The sequence below is a fragment of the Halyomorpha halys genome, unplaced genomic scaffold, assembly GCF_000696795.3.
Source record: "Halyomorpha halys isolate HHAL.00 unplaced genomic scaffold, Hhal_1.1 Scaffold1139.1, whole genome shotgun sequence".
Classification (NCBI taxonomy): Eukaryota; Metazoa; Arthropoda; class Insecta; order Hemiptera; family Pentatomidae; genus Halyomorpha; species Halyomorpha halys.
The window spans coordinates 31,690-50,284 of NW_027109584.1; the positions used below are offsets into that span (position 1 = coordinate 31,690).

The following is an 18,595-nucleotide window of genomic DNA, read 5'->3' on the forward strand; positions in this document are numbered from 1 at the left end:
AAAATCAAATACAATTAAACTAAAAAGTAATAAATGAAAAGATATAATTTCTGCTAGTGTACATATTTACAATTATAAACGAAGATCTAAGACATAAAATTCAGAAAATATATAAAGCTTTTTTGAATCTTTCAATTGTTATTCTTCCGGAATTCCGGGTGGACAGAAGGTAGTCGAAGATACGGGATTTGAAGATGGGTGTTAGAATCACAGAATCATAGAATTAGATTGGTTTTGGTGTTCCATGGCAGTTTAGAGGTCGTGGGTTATTTTAAGCAGAGCGGATTGTGTTGAATGGCCAGGTCGAAACCTGGACTGGAGGGGATTGATGAGGGAACGTTCATCTAGAAAGTTTGAGAGTTGGTTTTGGACAAGGCGTTCTAGCGGTTTTGAAAGGTTGGAGAGGAGAGCAATAGGGCAGAAGTCATTAGGTGAAGAAGGATTTGGGATTTTATTAAATGGTCGAGCTAAAGCGGTTTTCCAATGAGAAGGAAAAGTGGCATTTTGCAAGGAAAAATTCTATATATGATAGAGGAAGGGAATAAGAACTGCATTTAATTAATTTAACAGGAATGTTGTCCGGTCCATGATCGTTGGTAGACAACAACTAAATACAACAACATAAAATAGAAACAGACAAAATATCAACAACGGAATGACTACCTACTGAGAAATAAACAAACACAAACCAGTACATATGAGGAAACCTAAACCTGAACATGGCAACATCGTAATGTAGAACACACTGCAGTTGAGAATTATAAGTAATGTTTGTATTAAACTATATTTTGATTGTAATATTTATTAGTCAGAGATTGCACTAAGTACTTGTAGTTTTGTGGAAATTATTTGAAGAGAATGTATGTTCTAAAAACTGTGTTTTTCTCATTGTAGGGCATGATTATGCAAACAATAAAGTTGTAAAACGTCGCCAAAAGATTTATTAGTGCAAAGTTGTATTATTGACTGATTCTCAAGACCCAACAACAAAAAACAATAAAGAAATATATACCTACAACAGTCGCAAAAACAGTTTTCAATAAATATGTATAATTGGCTCTATGCTGGGGTGATGTTAGCATCGTGGCAACAGGCATGTCTATCATCTCAAAGGTTGTGAGTTTGAGCCCGGCCCTATGGAGGGTTTTTTCAAGCATAAAATTATACAAAACTCAGTCACAGCCTCTCCCAAGGCATTTGTGAGGCTCGTTAGCCATTGGGTGGCACTCACAAAAAATAGTGACGAACCCACCCTATGAAAAAACCACGTCAGGAAACGTGCGATGTATTAGGGAATACATCGCATGAGGACTTGGACCTCCACGGTCTGTTGCCCAATAATAATAATAATTAGCTCTACAGCCTACTAGTTCTTCTCTTCCATGTATTAAGGCTCTCAACCTAGATCACTCCCATAATTGTACACAAAGGACTTTCCATAAAAAATATCATAAAACTACTTATAATTACTGAGGAATGTATTTTATTGTAAAAAAAAATACATTGTGTACAATGTCTATACATTACAAAATTATTTACATATAAAAAAAAAAAAGGCTTCATATTCGCAGAATGGTGCAAAGCATTCTCCGAGGTAGAGACCAGGGTTAACTGGGCATTTAGGACAATAATAATTACTACCTACCCTTTTTTTAATTTTAATGCATTCTCTGAACTTTTTTTTTCATCTTTCTGCTTGTGCATTCAAATTCGAGGAAGTTGGATTTTCCCAAAAGAAGGCAATGGTTTAGCAATAATTGTAGGTTTCAATAATGAAAAGATTAGCTCTTTCCTAAATTTTTGAAAATAAATTCTTGAAGAGTTGTGAATTTGAAGAAAATTGTAAGCATGTAGCAACAAATACAAAATATGCGTACCAATTTTTTTATAATTCCTAACTGTCTTTTGTTCGCATGAATAATAAGACATTAGCTGGTCTTGGCAATCAACTTCCGTCCGTAAATTGGTTGTATTTTGAAACCATTATAGGGTCACACAGCATATAGCTTGACTCCATATTTTTGCCTTTTTTCCGTTATATATTTCACTAAACCATTGATTCGTCCTTACTTATTATTTTATTACACTTATTTCATAATTGGACATATGCTGTTCTCCCTTTTCTTTGCCGACGACCAAGCAGTGGTCACATATAGCAGAGATGGCCTAGAATACAGCCTGTGTGGTCTACAAATAAATTTTGATAAGACCGAATACCTGCAAAGAGGCCACGGACCTTCAGATTAATGGAAGTGTATGTCAGAAAGTAACTCCTTCAAATACCTGGGGTTGACAATAGATGGGAACGGTGAGCCGGAACCAGAGGTTAGGAGGAGAGCTGGTCTGGCAAGAATGTTGACTGGAATATGGTCATCTCAACAGACAACAAAAGGCGAATTTTTAGTAGTATTGTTGAGCCCTCACTTAACTGATCCACAGAAACCTAGACACTTAACCCAGGACTCTACTCCAAACTACAAGCGGCAGAGATGGATTGCTGGAGGAGATGCCTGAGGATTACTCGCCTAGATAGAATCAGGAATGAGGATATTAGGAGCAGGCTAGGGGTGACCGACGGAGTTCCGGAGAGAATTGGAAGGAACAGGCTGCAATGATATGGGTACTGTCAGCGGATGCCCGAATGTAGGTGGCCGAAGAGACTTCTGGTATGGGAACAACCAGAAAGACAGAGGACAGGAAAACCCTGAACTTGGTGGAAGGACTGCATGGAGGATGACATGGCTGGCTGGAGAATTGAGAAGGAAGACTGGTGGGACAGAGAGAAGTGATGGAACAGTCTGACTTAGCCAAGCAACCCATTGAGGGAAAAAACCTGCAAAAGTAAAAGTAAAGTAAGTATTTCACAATGAGGACAATAAAGTAAATCAGCTTTTTAATTCAAGTTCAGTCTAATCTTGTCCAACAGATCCGAAAGATTTTCATCTGATGCAAAGTGTAAAGACCTAATATTTGAAAAAAGCTATTTCAGCTCATTGACTAAGAGAAATCTTCACAGTTCACCAATAGTCATTAATTTTTGGCAATTTAAAGTGATCTATATGAAAAAATATCTAAATCATGTCTTGAAATTGTTTTAAAAATTTTCATTAGGGATTGGAGTTTTTTGGATGAACTCAATCCATTGGAATTACAATGATCTAAAATTAGATCTTTGAGGTCATTGTCTAAAAAATTTAAGAAAAACCCAGGTGCTGCCAGGGTTGGACTAGAGGGCAACAAAACTAGAATTGCTTGAAATACCTGGTAATATGTCATGGTGTTGTTCTTTCAGCATTGGTACAAAACTATCCTATCTTATCTTCCAAAAAAATTGATTCATAAATCATTATATACCTCCTCTTAATCATCATCCGACCCTTAAGATTCAAACAATAATTTGTGAACCTCAGTCATTGAAGCAATTTTCTCCCTTTGTTATGTTTCTGGGGAACCAAAAATCCTTTTCTTAGTAGGTGACTCACTATCATCTTATTTCCAAGGCACTCTCAAGTCTCCCGCTGGTATATCCTGTTGAAGTGGCTCTAACCAACCTTCCGAAGGCAATACATCAAATAAAAAAAAAAACAACTGTAAAACATATAGTTTTCTGTAGGTGAAAATTGGCTTCTTAATAAATCACTATATACCAAAGTAATTGAACCTAAATAAAAATAAAAATTATAGGTTTAAATAAACACTTTCAAAGCTCTAAAGGGGAACAAAATTAGTTGAATAGTATTTTTCTTTTAAAAAAATCTTTTACATTTTTAAAAAATATAAAATAAACCTACAAATATAATAGTTGATTATAATGTAAAATAATAATACATATAAAAACATTTTTCTCGCTAGTAAAGTCTAAGTTTTCTGTCTTGTCTACAATATTTTATAAATACATTGTTGACTTGAACTAATGCTACTAGCATGAAGGTAGAGATCACACTAAATCCCCATAGAGAGGGACAAATGCATGACTAATTGGGTTGAGGAAGCATGAGCCACATAAGGTATGTGCCCTGTATACAGGGAAAGTTTCCTAGCGTCCTACGTGGTACGTTCCCGTGTAGGTCTGTCAAAACGTTAACAGTCAATGTGTTAGTGTAATTTATAATACTATTAATGTTTAATCTGTTACTTAAGTATTAAACTTTTAAATTGTTCTATTTTGTGATACTTTTTATTTCACATATAAGTATGGAATGGATCAACTATCCTTGTGTCCTAACAGGTACATATATTATAATTTATGATTGACTAATACCATAATTCGATCAGCCTTAATATACATATATATTCAATTATATTTAAAAATTATACTACAATCTATTTTTATATAAAAATTATTTTATAAATTCTTCTAATCATGTATAATAAAACTTATTATTTATTAGGACACTGTGGAGAAGGTGACCTCATTTAAAAAATGTCCAAGATATGATCGTCATGGCAAGGAGATTCCACCTTCTAGTGGTTCCTTAGAGGAACTGATAGAATCAGGAGAAACCAATTTTTTCCAATTAGCAGGTAGAAAGTTGAAGATCAAGTAAAAAAAAAATCATAAATTTTTATACTATTCTTGTTATATATAAGATATATATTTTTATTTTCAACAATTAATGGTATTGGTCAAGATTTGAAAATATTGAATAGTAGGGCTTCACGGGAAAGTATCTTTTGAAATAATAAAATTTGAAAACGGATTGTTACAAGTAACTACTGCACAAACATAATAATTATACAGGTAGTAATAAGTGCTATTTTTAAGGTTATCAATCTCCTAAAATACAAAATAACTTCTAAAATAATCCATAAAATGTTCAGTCTCATTTCTCGCATATATTTTATAAAAACAGAGTTAAAATCTCAATAAAGTTGCCTAAACAGCAATAAAGTTACACATAAATAAGTTTTACACTTATATCTTTATTTTTTTCTTCACTCTCCAATTTTATTTATAAAACAAAATTTTCACATTAAATATTGTGTTTTAAATATTAAATAAATAATTTGTAATGAATAAATAAATAAATATTGTGTTTTAAATATCAAATAAATATTGTGCACAATATTTATAAAACAAAATTTCTCAATTTTTAAGAAGTTTATGTTGTGAACTTGCCCCACAAGTATGAAGTCAGCATGATATGATGATTACAGATATCTATGTGAACTTTTGGTTTATATTTTCAATTATGAACCTTAGTAAGCACCAAGAAAAACTAATTTAAAGTTTTAAGTTACAAAATATGTAGAATGTTTCCCATGAACATATTTTAGCCGTTTATGAAAATAGAGGTAAAATCCTTAATGTTTTGGTATTACTTTCTAAAAATAAAAAAAAGAAATTAAAATAGCAAACATACAGAACATCGGACATAGTTTTGGTTCACTATTCATTTTTATCTTCAGCTGAAATATTTAGCCATTACCATTGCTGAAACTTTTCATATTTTATCGTATATGAGAATAATATATTTTCCACGTTTACCAAATTTGTTAAAACTTTTCATTATGAAATGTATATTTTTAGATGCTGCTGAAGACAAAGGCAAATATTTCTTTTTGCTGGGAAAAATGTACAATTGCTGTATAAAATTCCGTACCAAAGCACTTGATGCACTATGCAAAGCTGTAAAATTAGACCCAGATGCAATTGAGGCTTGGAACGAGCTTGGGGAATGCTATTGGTATCATGTAAATATTGAGATGGCAAAGCAATGTTTTGAAAGAGCATTAGCAAAGGTTAATATCCTTTATTGTTTTTGAAATTTAGCTTGATTTTATTTATATATTTATCATTAGTTTCATAGGGGAAAAATATATAAATCAACTTCTATGTCTTATTGCTTTTATTTTAAAAAGTAATAGTATAGTGTAAATATATGCAATTTTGAGTGTATCCCACATGTGTTTGAAAAACAAGTTCTCCTTTCAATAATGTACAACAGCTTGAAGAAGTTATTTATATTTTTCAAAATTACTAATAAACCTTTAAATTGGACTTAATATGAATTTCTTTTATCGGGTAGGCCCTTGTTGCCTTTCTTGTTCAATTTAGCCATTGATAATTTATACTACGAGCTCTGTGATCTGGATTTTTCAAATAAATTCGAATATAACCTAAGAAGTGACCAACTCCTCACAGGGTTGACAGACAGAATTATAAATAGTGTTCAAAGGCCGCTCGTTTTTTTTTTTTGTTTTAAACTTTATTTCATATATTCTATACAAAATTAATGGTGGAGCCATTTAATTTTTTGGGACAATTTTAAGAAACCGTGGTGCAGCCCAGCACTCGGTTGAGTGCCTTAAGATGGGGCTACACCTTATCTACCAGCATCCATCCGGTACGTCCAACATGCCTGGTCCGCATCCATCCGGTTGTCACCTCCAGTACGCAGCCTAGTCCAGCCCTCCTGGTCTCAAACTGCTTCTTAGCTGTCATCTTCATCTTCATCTTCCATTAGTGGCTCGCCGACCCCGGGTGGTTGAGCCCTTCCCAAAGTAAAGTCAGAGGGACGCAACTTCTCCTTGCTGTCCACTGGCTCCTGGTACTCCATGCAGGGGTACATATTTGTTATTAAGTTTCAGGGCATTCGCCCATTCTGACCCCGAGAGTACCTGCTTCTCACTCACATACTTATTAGCTTTCGGGGTCTCTTTAAAATGGCGAACACCAATACTAAATAAAAAAATAGCTCCAACCATTTCAGCTCTGCATCATAGTGGTTCACTTGATAGCTAGGAGTTTCAATTTCTATTGCTTTACACTTTTCTTCTAACAATAAGTTTGCATGTTCACCTATTGTCCTTTAGGCCAAGCACATAGTGACAAGTATAAGGGATTGGCGAAATTCATTTTATTCTCATAATTATGATTTGGTGTAATAGTAATATTACTAATATTGTAATAGATACCCTATTATGGAATATAAAGAACCTTTGACTCTTGAAAAAAACAATATGCTAACCAAGCAATAATAAAATAAATATTATTTAAATAATAAATAAATAATTATCAGACATTGATAACATTGAAAACAAAACTTCTTAGAGTTTTTATCATTATTATAGAAAGTTAAATCAAAAGCTAGACATTGTGTATCCTGGGTTCTTACCAGAACCAGTATTCAAGTAGGTGATTAGATTAGTTCAATTACTTTTCAGTTTAATTAGTCATTTAATTTTTTATCATTTATTTTTTTATTTTCAATATATACCTTTTCATTCAACCACAAAAAAAGTAATTTGACCCTCCTTCCTAAAACCTAAATTTTGTGGTATTATGTTTTAAGATACATAGAATCTAAAAATTGAATATAAAAAATTCCATCCATAGGTTTAGCCCAAGACCACTGGAGCGATTTTTTTTTTTTAGATTTCCTCCTAAAGTTTCTGATTCCCCTTGGAACTTTGCATTGCCATTCACTGTTTATTTCAAAGTGGCAGCTGATTAGAAATTTCAAACTCCCATATCTCTGCCATTTATGAAGGTAGAGGAAAACAATTAAGTGTTGTGGAATCATTAAAATAAATAATTCAAATACAAATAAACAATTCAATACAGTTTTTCTCATTTATAACTATTTGTAAATTATAAATTAGTGATATAATTTGCAGTGTTTTTACATTAATTTACCAAATTACAATGGAGTATGGACTCTATTATTTTTCTTTTGTTTGTTTATATTCTAATCAATCAATTCCTCCATGTTAGACTAATGTAGTATCAAAATAATTTTTCGTAGCTATATGAAATAATATTAAATATGTATATTATAAGAATATACAATATATATTTAATTTATATTATATATGTCCATCAATATCCTTGAAAGTCCTGATTAAATAATCTAAATACTTCATTGAAGATAATTAGCAATACCTTTAATAATATAAAGTACAATTATCTTTTTTGAAAACTGATGTTTCAGAGTTCCCCTTTGTTTTCAGGTTCTATTTTTTACAATTATAACAATGTATTTTTACAAATAGTAAGTATAACTGCACAGTTATTTTTATACTAATATTTAGGCAACAAATAAATTTACAAATTCTGATTGGTTCCCTCGTGTCTCTTACATCCATATGTAATCTATTTTATCAATTTTGTTAAAAAGGTAATCACCTTTCCAAATATTAGTGACATATTTCATTAAAGGGACTTTTTTTTTATTTACTCCCTACCTGGTCATATTTCTGACATATGGGGAAGTTATCCTAGAGGTAACCAAACCAACCTATTCTGACCAGAGTGGGAGGGTTAAGTTTTCACTGCCCTGAAATAAAAGTCAACCCACCCAGGCCGAAATCGAAACTGCATCGTTGCAGTCATGAGGTTGTTGCTAAGGCGAAGCCTCAACTCCTTCAGATACAAACAGCCTCACCCGTTAAAAAAACTTTTTTTTCTATATATGTATTTATAGTTGACCGTAAAAATTTAAAAATAAGAAGATGGTCATGGTTGCGGTCAAAAAAGAACAAATAGTTTATAACTTGTTTTTTGACAAAAACCCTGACCATCTTCTTATGTTTAAACTTTTTTTGCTGTTCTCTGGCCTGGTCATTTATGACCTGCAGGAGATTATCTACAGGTAACCAACGTATTCTAACTATGATGGGGGGTCTAGTTTACATCCTATGGGACCGCCACGAAATAAAAGTCAACATCCCCAGGCTTGATTCGAACTGATGCCACTGCAGTTACGAGGCTGCTAAGGGGGAATTAAAATGACTGAACTTTGTACTAGTCTTCATTTTTTTAAATTATTTAAATACAAGAAATAATGGATTACAAGTTTATTCATAATTGTTGTGTTTGATATCATCAATTGAGTCATGGAAATGGAAAAGGTTTAAGTGCCAGATATATGAAAAATTAGATTTTGATGGGAAAACAATGAAGAAACCAGTGCCAATTGACTGGTAACCAATGCAAGTTCCAATCATGAATGGTTTAGTTCCTAGAGCTGTAATTTTTTCATAATTTTCGAACAGAAATTGTGGCTACGTGCTGTTTTCATTTTTCTCAAAACTAGTTTTTCGGCACATACAGCCTTTTCTATTTCCATGCCTCAGTTACAAAAGTACTCAATCGTATTAAAATTCGATGTAATTGACTACAGAAGTATTTATAAATGCTGTTTATGTGAATACTTGATACATTTTGTGCTTAGTACTCATATAATTTTAACTGAAAATTGAAGTAGTAACCAAGTACTGTCCTACTCTGTGTTAATAATATTCTATGAAGGTCTTCCTACTAACTGGTAAATTGGTTAACACACAGTAAGGCTTTAGAAAAGAAATCCAATTCTTACAATTTTAGGGCTTAATTAATCTAGATAATTTTGGATAAATATCTTCAATAATTATCCAATGGCATCCCATAGACAAATAATATGAAGCATAACAGGTCTTTTTGACTCGAAAATGCATTTATCTGAAGATAACTAATTTATTTTCTAAATAATACTAGACCACCTCATACACATTACACCCTTGTTCCTCCATTTTATACCTAAACACACTTTCACTAATGGAATAAAGTTTGCCTTTGAGACTTAGGCATCACTTCACCATAAACATTACAAAAGTTATTAGAAAGATTTAAAAACATTCAGGGCAGTTTGTAATTAACTACTAATTAAAAGAAATTAATTGATAAATATGTTATACACAATAATTCCGAAACTCACTTTCACAAGAAATTAATTTGTAAATATGTTATACACAAGAATTCAGAAATTCACTTTTTAATCACATATTTATCACATGTCTAAACCTGCACAATAGTAGCAATTCATGTTCAAGTTATTTCAATTGATCCCTTGATTATTTATAATACTCTTGGATTTTTTTATTTTTACAATGTATAAATGGAAGAAATAATGTTTTAAAATATTTAAATTTTAAAAAAAAAGAGAAAACTGGGTGATAGAAAAATCACAATTATAAAGAATAAATATGATAATATGATAAAGAATAAAAAAAGTACACCTGCTGATACAAATGAAACAATAGTCAAATTGTTATCTAACAAAGATAATTTTTTTTATGAAAAATATGATAAAAAAATTAAATGATATTCTGTCTCTTTCTAGTGAGTGGGCTCGCTGGAGGCAAGAGGTGTGTCGTCCGACCTCACAAATGTGATCGCGGCCTTCCTAACCACAAATAAAATAAAGATTAATTTAGGAACCCATTCGACTAGCCAGATTAGTGTCTTGCGGTGGGGGGTGCCTCAGGGCGGGCCCTTGTTGCCTTCGCTGTTAAACCTTGCCATTGATCACTTGTACCGCGAGCTCTGTGATCAGGAGTTTGCTAATAAGTTTGGATATGACCTGAAAAATGACCAAGAGAGTATGGTCCTCACAGGGTTCGCGGACGATCAGGCTGAAACGGCTCGTGACAGGAGTTCTGCGGAAAGAATAATAAATAATGTCCAAATGCTGCTCGCGGAGATTGGTTTGGCAATAAATGCAAAGAAAAGTGTTGGTATCATAATGGAAAAAGGAGAGTTGCAGTCAACAAAGCTAGTATTTGGATAAGAGGTGGTGACAAAGCTAACTAATTGCCTTGATAAATTAGTGAGGTCATGTCTGCTCAAACTGGAACAACGTTGTCAACCAATATTTTTTCCTGGGCCTTACTTACCCTCTCCAGACTGCTCCCCTTACAAAGATACATCCTGCGATATTGGAGGACATTGATACCAATATCTGCAGGAGTATCAAGGCCATCATCAGGCTCCCTGCCAACACCTCATTGGTGATGCTGTACACACCGAAGAGGTATCGAGGACTGGGTCTGATCCGCTGTCAATGGCAAGCTCTACTGCAGCATTGGTCCATTGCTCAGCAACTGTCGAATGTTCCGGATGCCCTATTCCAGTCTACATTTGATTACGGAGCCAAAATCGTGGCATATTCTGATGGACTGGGGGTAGATCAGGTCTACCAAAGTGTGAGAGCTCTACGGCAGTCTTTGCGTGAGAATGCTTTCGAAGAATGGGCCAATTGCAGGTGGCAGGGTATTAGTGTTTGCTATTTCAAAGAGATCCCGAAAGCTAATAGATATGTATGTGAGAAGCAGGTTCTTGGAGTCAGAATGGGCGAACACCCTTAAACTAAATATCAACTATGCACCCCTGCGTGGAGTCCCAGGAGCCAGTGGACAACAAAACAAATTCTCTTAAACAACAACTTCCCTCCTAAACTGATCGACAAACTCATTTACAATTATAAAAACCGTACCCCTTCTACAAAAATTTCTCTACAATCTTTTTCCATCCCCTATATAGATTATTACCCTATTTCCCCTTTCCTACAGATAACATTCATAAACAATTACGTTCCCCCATCCCTAACCTCCGCCTAGCCTTCTAAGCCTATAACAAACTTTCTTGGGATCTTAAAGATCCTATTCCTCCTCAATACCGTTCTCACGTTGTGTAACGTATCCCTTGTTCTACTCCTAATTGTAACGCATCTTGTATTGGTGAAACAAAAAATTTAATCAAAGATGGCATAATCCAACACAAGTATTACGTATCTTCCCATAACTTCACTGCTTCTAAATTATCTTAACATAGTTTAATTTTCAACCACTCTTTTGATTTTGATAATACTTCCATTTTAACCACTGTTCCTTACCATGATAAGCGACTGCTATACGAAAGTATTTTTATACAATTAGAGTCTTCCCCCATTAATCACAAAACTGACAAACAAAACCTGTCCCTAGCCTATTCCCAAATTACTAATTTATTAAAACACCAGTAATCTTATACACATATACATTTTAATATCTTTTGGCTCTTATAATTTTACATTTAAATCTTTTTATATGTTTTAATCTCTTATTAACTATTTTACCTCAACGTTCATTTTTTGACCATTGCATTTCTGTTTATCTAATGTCTTTGTCGACCAGCACTTTAACAACTATTCCTGTAATTTCAAACAGTTAAGCAGAAATATCTGCCTACAACTGTAAGTTATTTTTTTCTCTTATCTTATGTCTTATTTCTTTATTTCCTATTCTCCATATTTCTTCTTATTTTTTATAACATTGTTTTTACATACTCCCCGTTAATATATCGGTTTTTACACGCCCTTTATATATTTATACATTTTGACCTTTAGATTTCTATTTATGTAACATCTTTTGCCGACCTGCACTCTAGTGGCTTTTCCTGCAATTTATATCAATGTAGCCTGGATTCTCTTCCTATAACCTTAGTCTTACATTTCTTACTTTCTCCATTTATTTCTTCTTATCCCCTGTTCTTTCTTTTTACAGTATTGTTTTTTTCATAAGCTCCATTATTAATTTAACTAATTCTTTATAGATTCTTTCCACTGTATCATTTATTTATTACTCACATTTATATGTATATAAATAATAATGTAATCAATCTACTACTGTCTTTGTTTATAGTTATTAATCAAATTTTTTCTCTCTAAATGATGGTTGTCTTTTTGTTTTTATAGCCCTGATGAAGACCTGATTTTCAGGTCGAAACGTAAACGTCAGCATAAATAAATATTTTTTTGTTTATTTATGCTGTTTCTTTGCTGACAGCACCCCTCAATCGTCTTCTCCAATCATTAAATCTATTATGAGGAGAAGATGGTTGGGGGTGCGGTCAATGAAACACAAATAAGTATGATTAACTTATTTTAATGTGCCGACGTTTCAGCTAGAGTTTCTAGCCTTCTTCAGGGCTAAAAAACAAAACAAGATAACAACCACAGTAAGTATAGAAAAATAAAAAAATATAACAATTATTTTTCTATACTTACTGTGGTTGTTATCTTGTTTTGTTTTTAGCCCTGAAGAAGGCTAGAAACTCTAGCCCAAACGTCGGCACATTAAAATAAGTTAATCATACTTATTTGTGTTTCATTGACCGCACCCCCAACCATCTTCTCCTCATTTATCATCCACGGTCAACTATCTCTCATAATCATTAAATCTATAGTTTTCCATAGCCCAGTTATTCCAAATTCATTAATACATCTAACCATAAATGTTTTCTTTCGGCTACCCCCTACACTACTTGTAACTTAGACAATAGATTTTCCTTTTCAGTTAACTATGCTTTATTTTATTATCTACAGTCCACTCCAACCTAACCAGCCAACCAAAAGTGAACGTGTGCCTGGCATTTCAGTTGAAGGCATGCTTCATACAACTACTTCACTGAATGGTTTGCCTTTTTTTCCAAGTACTTGTGATGTTTTGCAATTAATGTCAATGTCAGTAGCAAATTTTTTTTTACATAAGCACTAAAAGAGGTGCTAAAAGTGTAAAAAAGTAAAGAAACATTAATTTTTTTTTCTTCATTTTACTTTTATCTTTTAACATTTGAATGATGAAAACAAAACAATTATGAAATAATCTTTGAAGAAGAGTATTGTTCCTATAAATAAATATAAATAAATCAACCCCATGTACAAGTAAACCTACAGAGTTTATAATACAATAACAATCATATGATTTCAATCTTTTTACATGACATCACAAGTGTCTTTTTTAGAGCATTAATGGTAGGAAAACAGTTTTTGTGTAGATACCATGTAAAATATTTGTTTGTGTTGCAGTTTTGCTCTAGTTTTGAAATATACAATTGGCTATTACCACCTGGGCTCTGTTTCATAATAAAGTAAAAACTAATACTATTAATCTTGTATTTTGTATTTGGTACAATTTCACTGACTTATACAATTCTGCCAGATAATTTTTACTTTTAAACTCATTTAATATCACTAATAGTCGTCCCCATCATGAAACAAAATATATAAGTGCTTGTAAATACTTTATAGTTTGTGTACTTGTATTTATGTACTAATATTATTGACTTTCATTTTGAAGCAGGCCCCTGGGCTCTATAATATAGTAATAAAGTACAATGTAGTTGCAGTTCCATATACAAGGTGTACATAGAATACTCTATACAACTCCTTTGTACATAGTTATACCTATACAAAGATAATTACATCATGAATGCTTGGTGGTCATAAATCCAGTGTGTAGTACATTTCATAAACTTTTCCTTCTTGTCCTGAGACATGTTGTCCCTTGGGGGTTTATCACTTTAATGATTATATTGGCCATATCTACCACGGTGGTTCTTCATTAGTGACAGTAAGACTATTGTAATATCCATCTAAGTCTGATCTATCTCTACAGTAAGTGGATGTGTTATATGGCTCATTTATCATAACTTACTGATTCTTGTCATAAAATATCTCACTGTCACCCCTTTGTTATTTAATACCAGATCAGCCTTGTGGGCCTTACATGGTTAATATAGCAGTTACATTTCTTTTCTTTTCTTTTTTTGACCATTGATTATGGGACGGGGGATGTAGTCTCGTGCAAAAGGCACCCCTATCTATTTACAATGTTATAAGAAAAAAATTAAAAGAATAAATAGATAAAAATAATAATTCTTAAGAAGAGAGAAAAAGAAAAATTAATCACAAAAACAGCAGCATTTATGGATTTAATAAAACAAATAATTCACTTCTAATGTGGGGGAAAAAAGTTAATTTATGAAAAAGTAAAGAGGAAAAAAAATTGTTGACTGTCAATAATAGAATTGATAAATATAGAACTTATAACAAGATATCCTGCAGCAGCCTGGGCTTCAGTCCTCGGGATGAGGTTGGATTTTTTAAGTTCTAAGTCACTGCTCCTTTAACTGTAGGTAACTGGAAGTGGAATTTTATGAACCGTTTTTTGATATAGTTTTCTACCGATTCCATTTGTAATTCCCTGTGCAATTGGCTATTTCTTACAAAACAAGAAGCATCCACTGCGATTCTTAAGACTTTATTTTGAAATGATTGTGATTTTTTCCTTTTCATAAAGGATGTCACTCCCCAAATTTCACAGCCATACATCAGCAGTGTTCTGAGTATTGTTTTAAAAATAAGAATTGTCATTTCTGGTTTTAATTTGCATTTTCTGTTTATAATGGGATATAGCATTGCTAGCCTTGCATAGGTTTGAGTTAAAATTTTTAGGTGATTCCAGGTAAGGTGGTGATAGAGGTGAATTCCCCAGGTATCTTACTGTTTTACCGGCAGGATTTCATTGCACATATTTATCTTAAAGGGTTACTTCCAGTGAGTCTGGTGGGCGTCTGAGATTAAAAACTTTTGAAGTACATTTTTCAATGTTTAGACTGATCGTCCATTTAGTGAAGTATTGTTCTAGATCATTAAGGTGACTCTGCAAAGTATTTCTAGCTATTATTATGTCATTATGTTGAGAGAAAACTGCTGTATCGTCAGGGAACATAGCTATGGAGATATGTGTGGACTGGATGATGTCCTGAAGATAAAAGTTAAACAGAATGGGAGAAAGGATTGAACCTTGTGGAGTACTGGCATGGATTTGTCTGAGGGTAGAATTCGTATAATTTATCCTAACAGAAAATGTTCTGCCATAGAGGAATGAGCCCACAATGTCATATAAGTACTTCTGAGTGTCCACCCTCTTTAGCTTATATAGGAGACCTCGATGCCAGATCTAATCTTATAAATTGAAAATTCAGAATAATCTTGATGCACTGATAAAATAAGAAAGATGCTTTTTTTTAACTGATTCTATCAATTTTCCAAAAATGGGTAACAGACTGATGGGTCTAAGCTGCTAATTTGTTTAGCGTTTTTACCAGGCTTGTGAACTCTTAGTTTGGCTTTCTTCCATGTATCAGGAAAATATCCAGTACACATGCAACTGTTAAAAATTGGCGTTATGAAAAAGATAGCTTTCCTGGGTAACATTTTAATTGCTATGACTGGGATCAAATCATGTCTTGGAGTTTTCTTTATTCCTCTATCACTTGTGCATATACATTATAGTGCTATTTTTAAATTTAAATTCCAATAATGTCAATAGAAAATATATTTTCGTACTCATTTGATGACCTTCCAATAATAATTTGTATCTTTGTTGAAAATCTGCTTCACACTCGCTCCTGAATGCCTATTATGTAAGACATTAAATTTTGGTATTGAAAATTATCTAAGTGCTTCATTCCATGAGTACGAAAATCAACGATTATGTTTTTGTTTTTTTATCATTTCCTAGAATGTTTTTACTAATAATAATTCTTGTTTGCAGTCAGAAAATAAAATTTCTCTGCGGAATTTATCTGTTGTGGTCAGGAAACAGGGACTCAGCATGCCAACTGATGCTGAAAAACATAAATGTTTTGAAGATGCCGCAGATTTTGCTAAAAGGTCTGTGAAATTAGATCCTACAGATGGAGTATCTTGGAGTATTTTAGGTAATGCTTATCTTGCTCTATTTTTCGGAGTGAGCTCTGAGTATCAATTGGCTCTTCAAGCGATAGCAGCCTACAAACAAGCGGTAAATATAAATTTTAGTAATTCTTTGTTGGTGAATTAATTATCTTAAGTAGTAGAAAAAGAATTTTTGTTTTACTTTTTTATACTAAAGCAAAATTGTTACCATTCTTCTCAACCAAAGTCCATTTCAAGCAATTAGGAAGTAAGCAAGGACACTTCTAATTTTCAGTATTTCATCCTAAATTACATATTTTCATAAATATTTTAGACATTAAGAGTTGAGAAAATATTTTTTATTTATATATTTGGCCCTCAATTACTTAATTGTATAATTATCCTGGCCATTTAGATTGTAAAAAAATTTACTGCAGTGGGATCACCAATTTCAATGAAATTTTTTTGTGATTTTGACTTCCAAATTCACAGTTGGTCTTCTAACCTCAGCACACAGAAACCAATATCACACCTGACTCCATATCAATGTCCATAAATTAAATCATTAATAAAAACATATGACATTTCTCTCCCTCTTATATATTATATCTCCCTGCTATCTCCTGCACATGCGCCGCCACCACTATTATGTCTCTTCCATTACATACACTCCCCTTTTTTGAAAAGTGGAGTTACATGAAACCACTTTATTTATCTTACTCTTCCACTAACGCGGAGCTCCCTCACTCCTGCTTAACTAAAATCTGCTATCTCATTTCTAAGCTCATAAAACCGTTGCAGCATTTTCCCTTTGCTTAGCCATCTGACTTCACAATAATATGTTACGTCATCATATTCGGCTGATATTTCATGCAAAAACGCCTTCAGCTGACGATGGTTAAGCCATCGGGATTGAATAAAATTGGTGGTTTTTACTACCACATTCATAACATTCTGGAGTTGAATAGACTTAGAACACAAGTTCTTTGGTTGATAATGCAAGGAAGGACTATCAAATCATCTTTTTGCACATTTAATTCAGTTGCTTTTTCATTCAAAATTCAGGTGAAACCTTTACGTAAGCTGACCATAGAAGGTGCACCATCTTTGTATACACCAACTAATTTTGACCACAGCAAGCCTAAACTGTCCTCTCCTGTAGTGGTTCCTTTTAGCGGCTGTAAGCAAGCAATTCCTCAGTAACAGTGAACTCTTTATCAACACCTCAAATAAATATAGCCAGTTGAGCTGTTTTTGAGAACTGAATTAAAGTTCGGGCCATCCACCTCCTTATATAGCCAAAATGAAGGAATGATCGAAAATCCTCTAGTGTAGAACAATTGAAAAGCTATAATCTTTTGTTCCCCCGCCAGTCGGCTTGCTCGCTAACTTGATTCTGTGATTATGAGTTAGTAGTGTAATATTTTTTTTTAATTGGGTTTTCCAAAATGTCTTGCGGGCCGGATCAAATCTTACAGTGGCAGGGGGTTGCCCACATATGCTTTAGATAGTGCATTTTGTTTACAGGAGCCAAATGCGTGTTGTCGTGGACAAGTAAAACAAACGTGTCTCAAAATCGCGTCCAGGAGGATAGGTCACCATCGAATATCAGTATTTTAATATTGGGTAGCTGGGATGGATATGTCGGAGTTGCAAAACTCGGTTTGGCCTCCTGAGCAGGGGAACCGTGCTGAGCCTTAAGCTTAGGGTACCGTACCTTGGCCTGGTGCAGCTCGCCTCGCATTGTGTCATAGCCCGTCTCCTAATCAGATGGCGTCGCAGAAGCCACCTGGGACATGTACAGTGAATGTAATTCGTCCTTGGTCTGGTATTAGCTGGTCATCGTACCCATTTTTATAAATTAATTTTTTTTTTAATTAATAAAGATATGTAAATGATGTTAATATAATTTGGCTAATTTAAAAATACATTGGAAGAATAAATATAAAACAAATAAATAGATATGGTTGTGTCTAGATGCAGATAAATATATACAACAAGTAAATTATTAAGGACGTATGATTATTTTTTTTTAATGATAAATCATCTTAGATTTAAACAATATAATTAACGAAATATAAACAACTAACAATTATACAAACATACATATAAATACAAACACACAGATAAATACACTCATGCACACAATATAAATTTTTCATACTTTTTCCTTTAGTCCTACATGACTAGCATCCTAACGACCTGTCATGTTAACTCCCAATCCCTTCCGGCACATTATGACGAATTTCTCGATTACTTCCTCCAAAATTTCTACCACACCATTGCAGTCTCAGAAACGTGGCTTAAACCCAATATCCCAACTTCCTCTATCT

The 18,595-nt window shown here is 33.2% G+C and overlaps 1 protein-coding gene across 2 annotated transcripts in view; it reads left to right on the plus strand.

The window, feature by feature from the left end:
* Positions 1 to 18,595, plus strand: part of LOC106688480 (tetratricopeptide repeat protein 5) — an 86,110-nt gene that overhangs the window by 23,377 nt on the left and 44,138 nt on the right. For both annotated transcript variants that reach the window (XM_067047764.1, XM_067047765.1), the window contains exons 2-4: positions 4,392 to 4,524; positions 5,531 to 5,742; positions 16,141 to 16,389. In XM_067047764.1, coding sequence (XP_066903865.1) covers positions 4,392 to 4,524; positions 5,531 to 5,742; positions 16,141 to 16,389 — 594 coding nt within the window. The remainder of the gene's footprint in view (positions 1 to 4,391; positions 4,525 to 5,530; positions 5,743 to 16,140; positions 16,390 to 18,595) is intronic.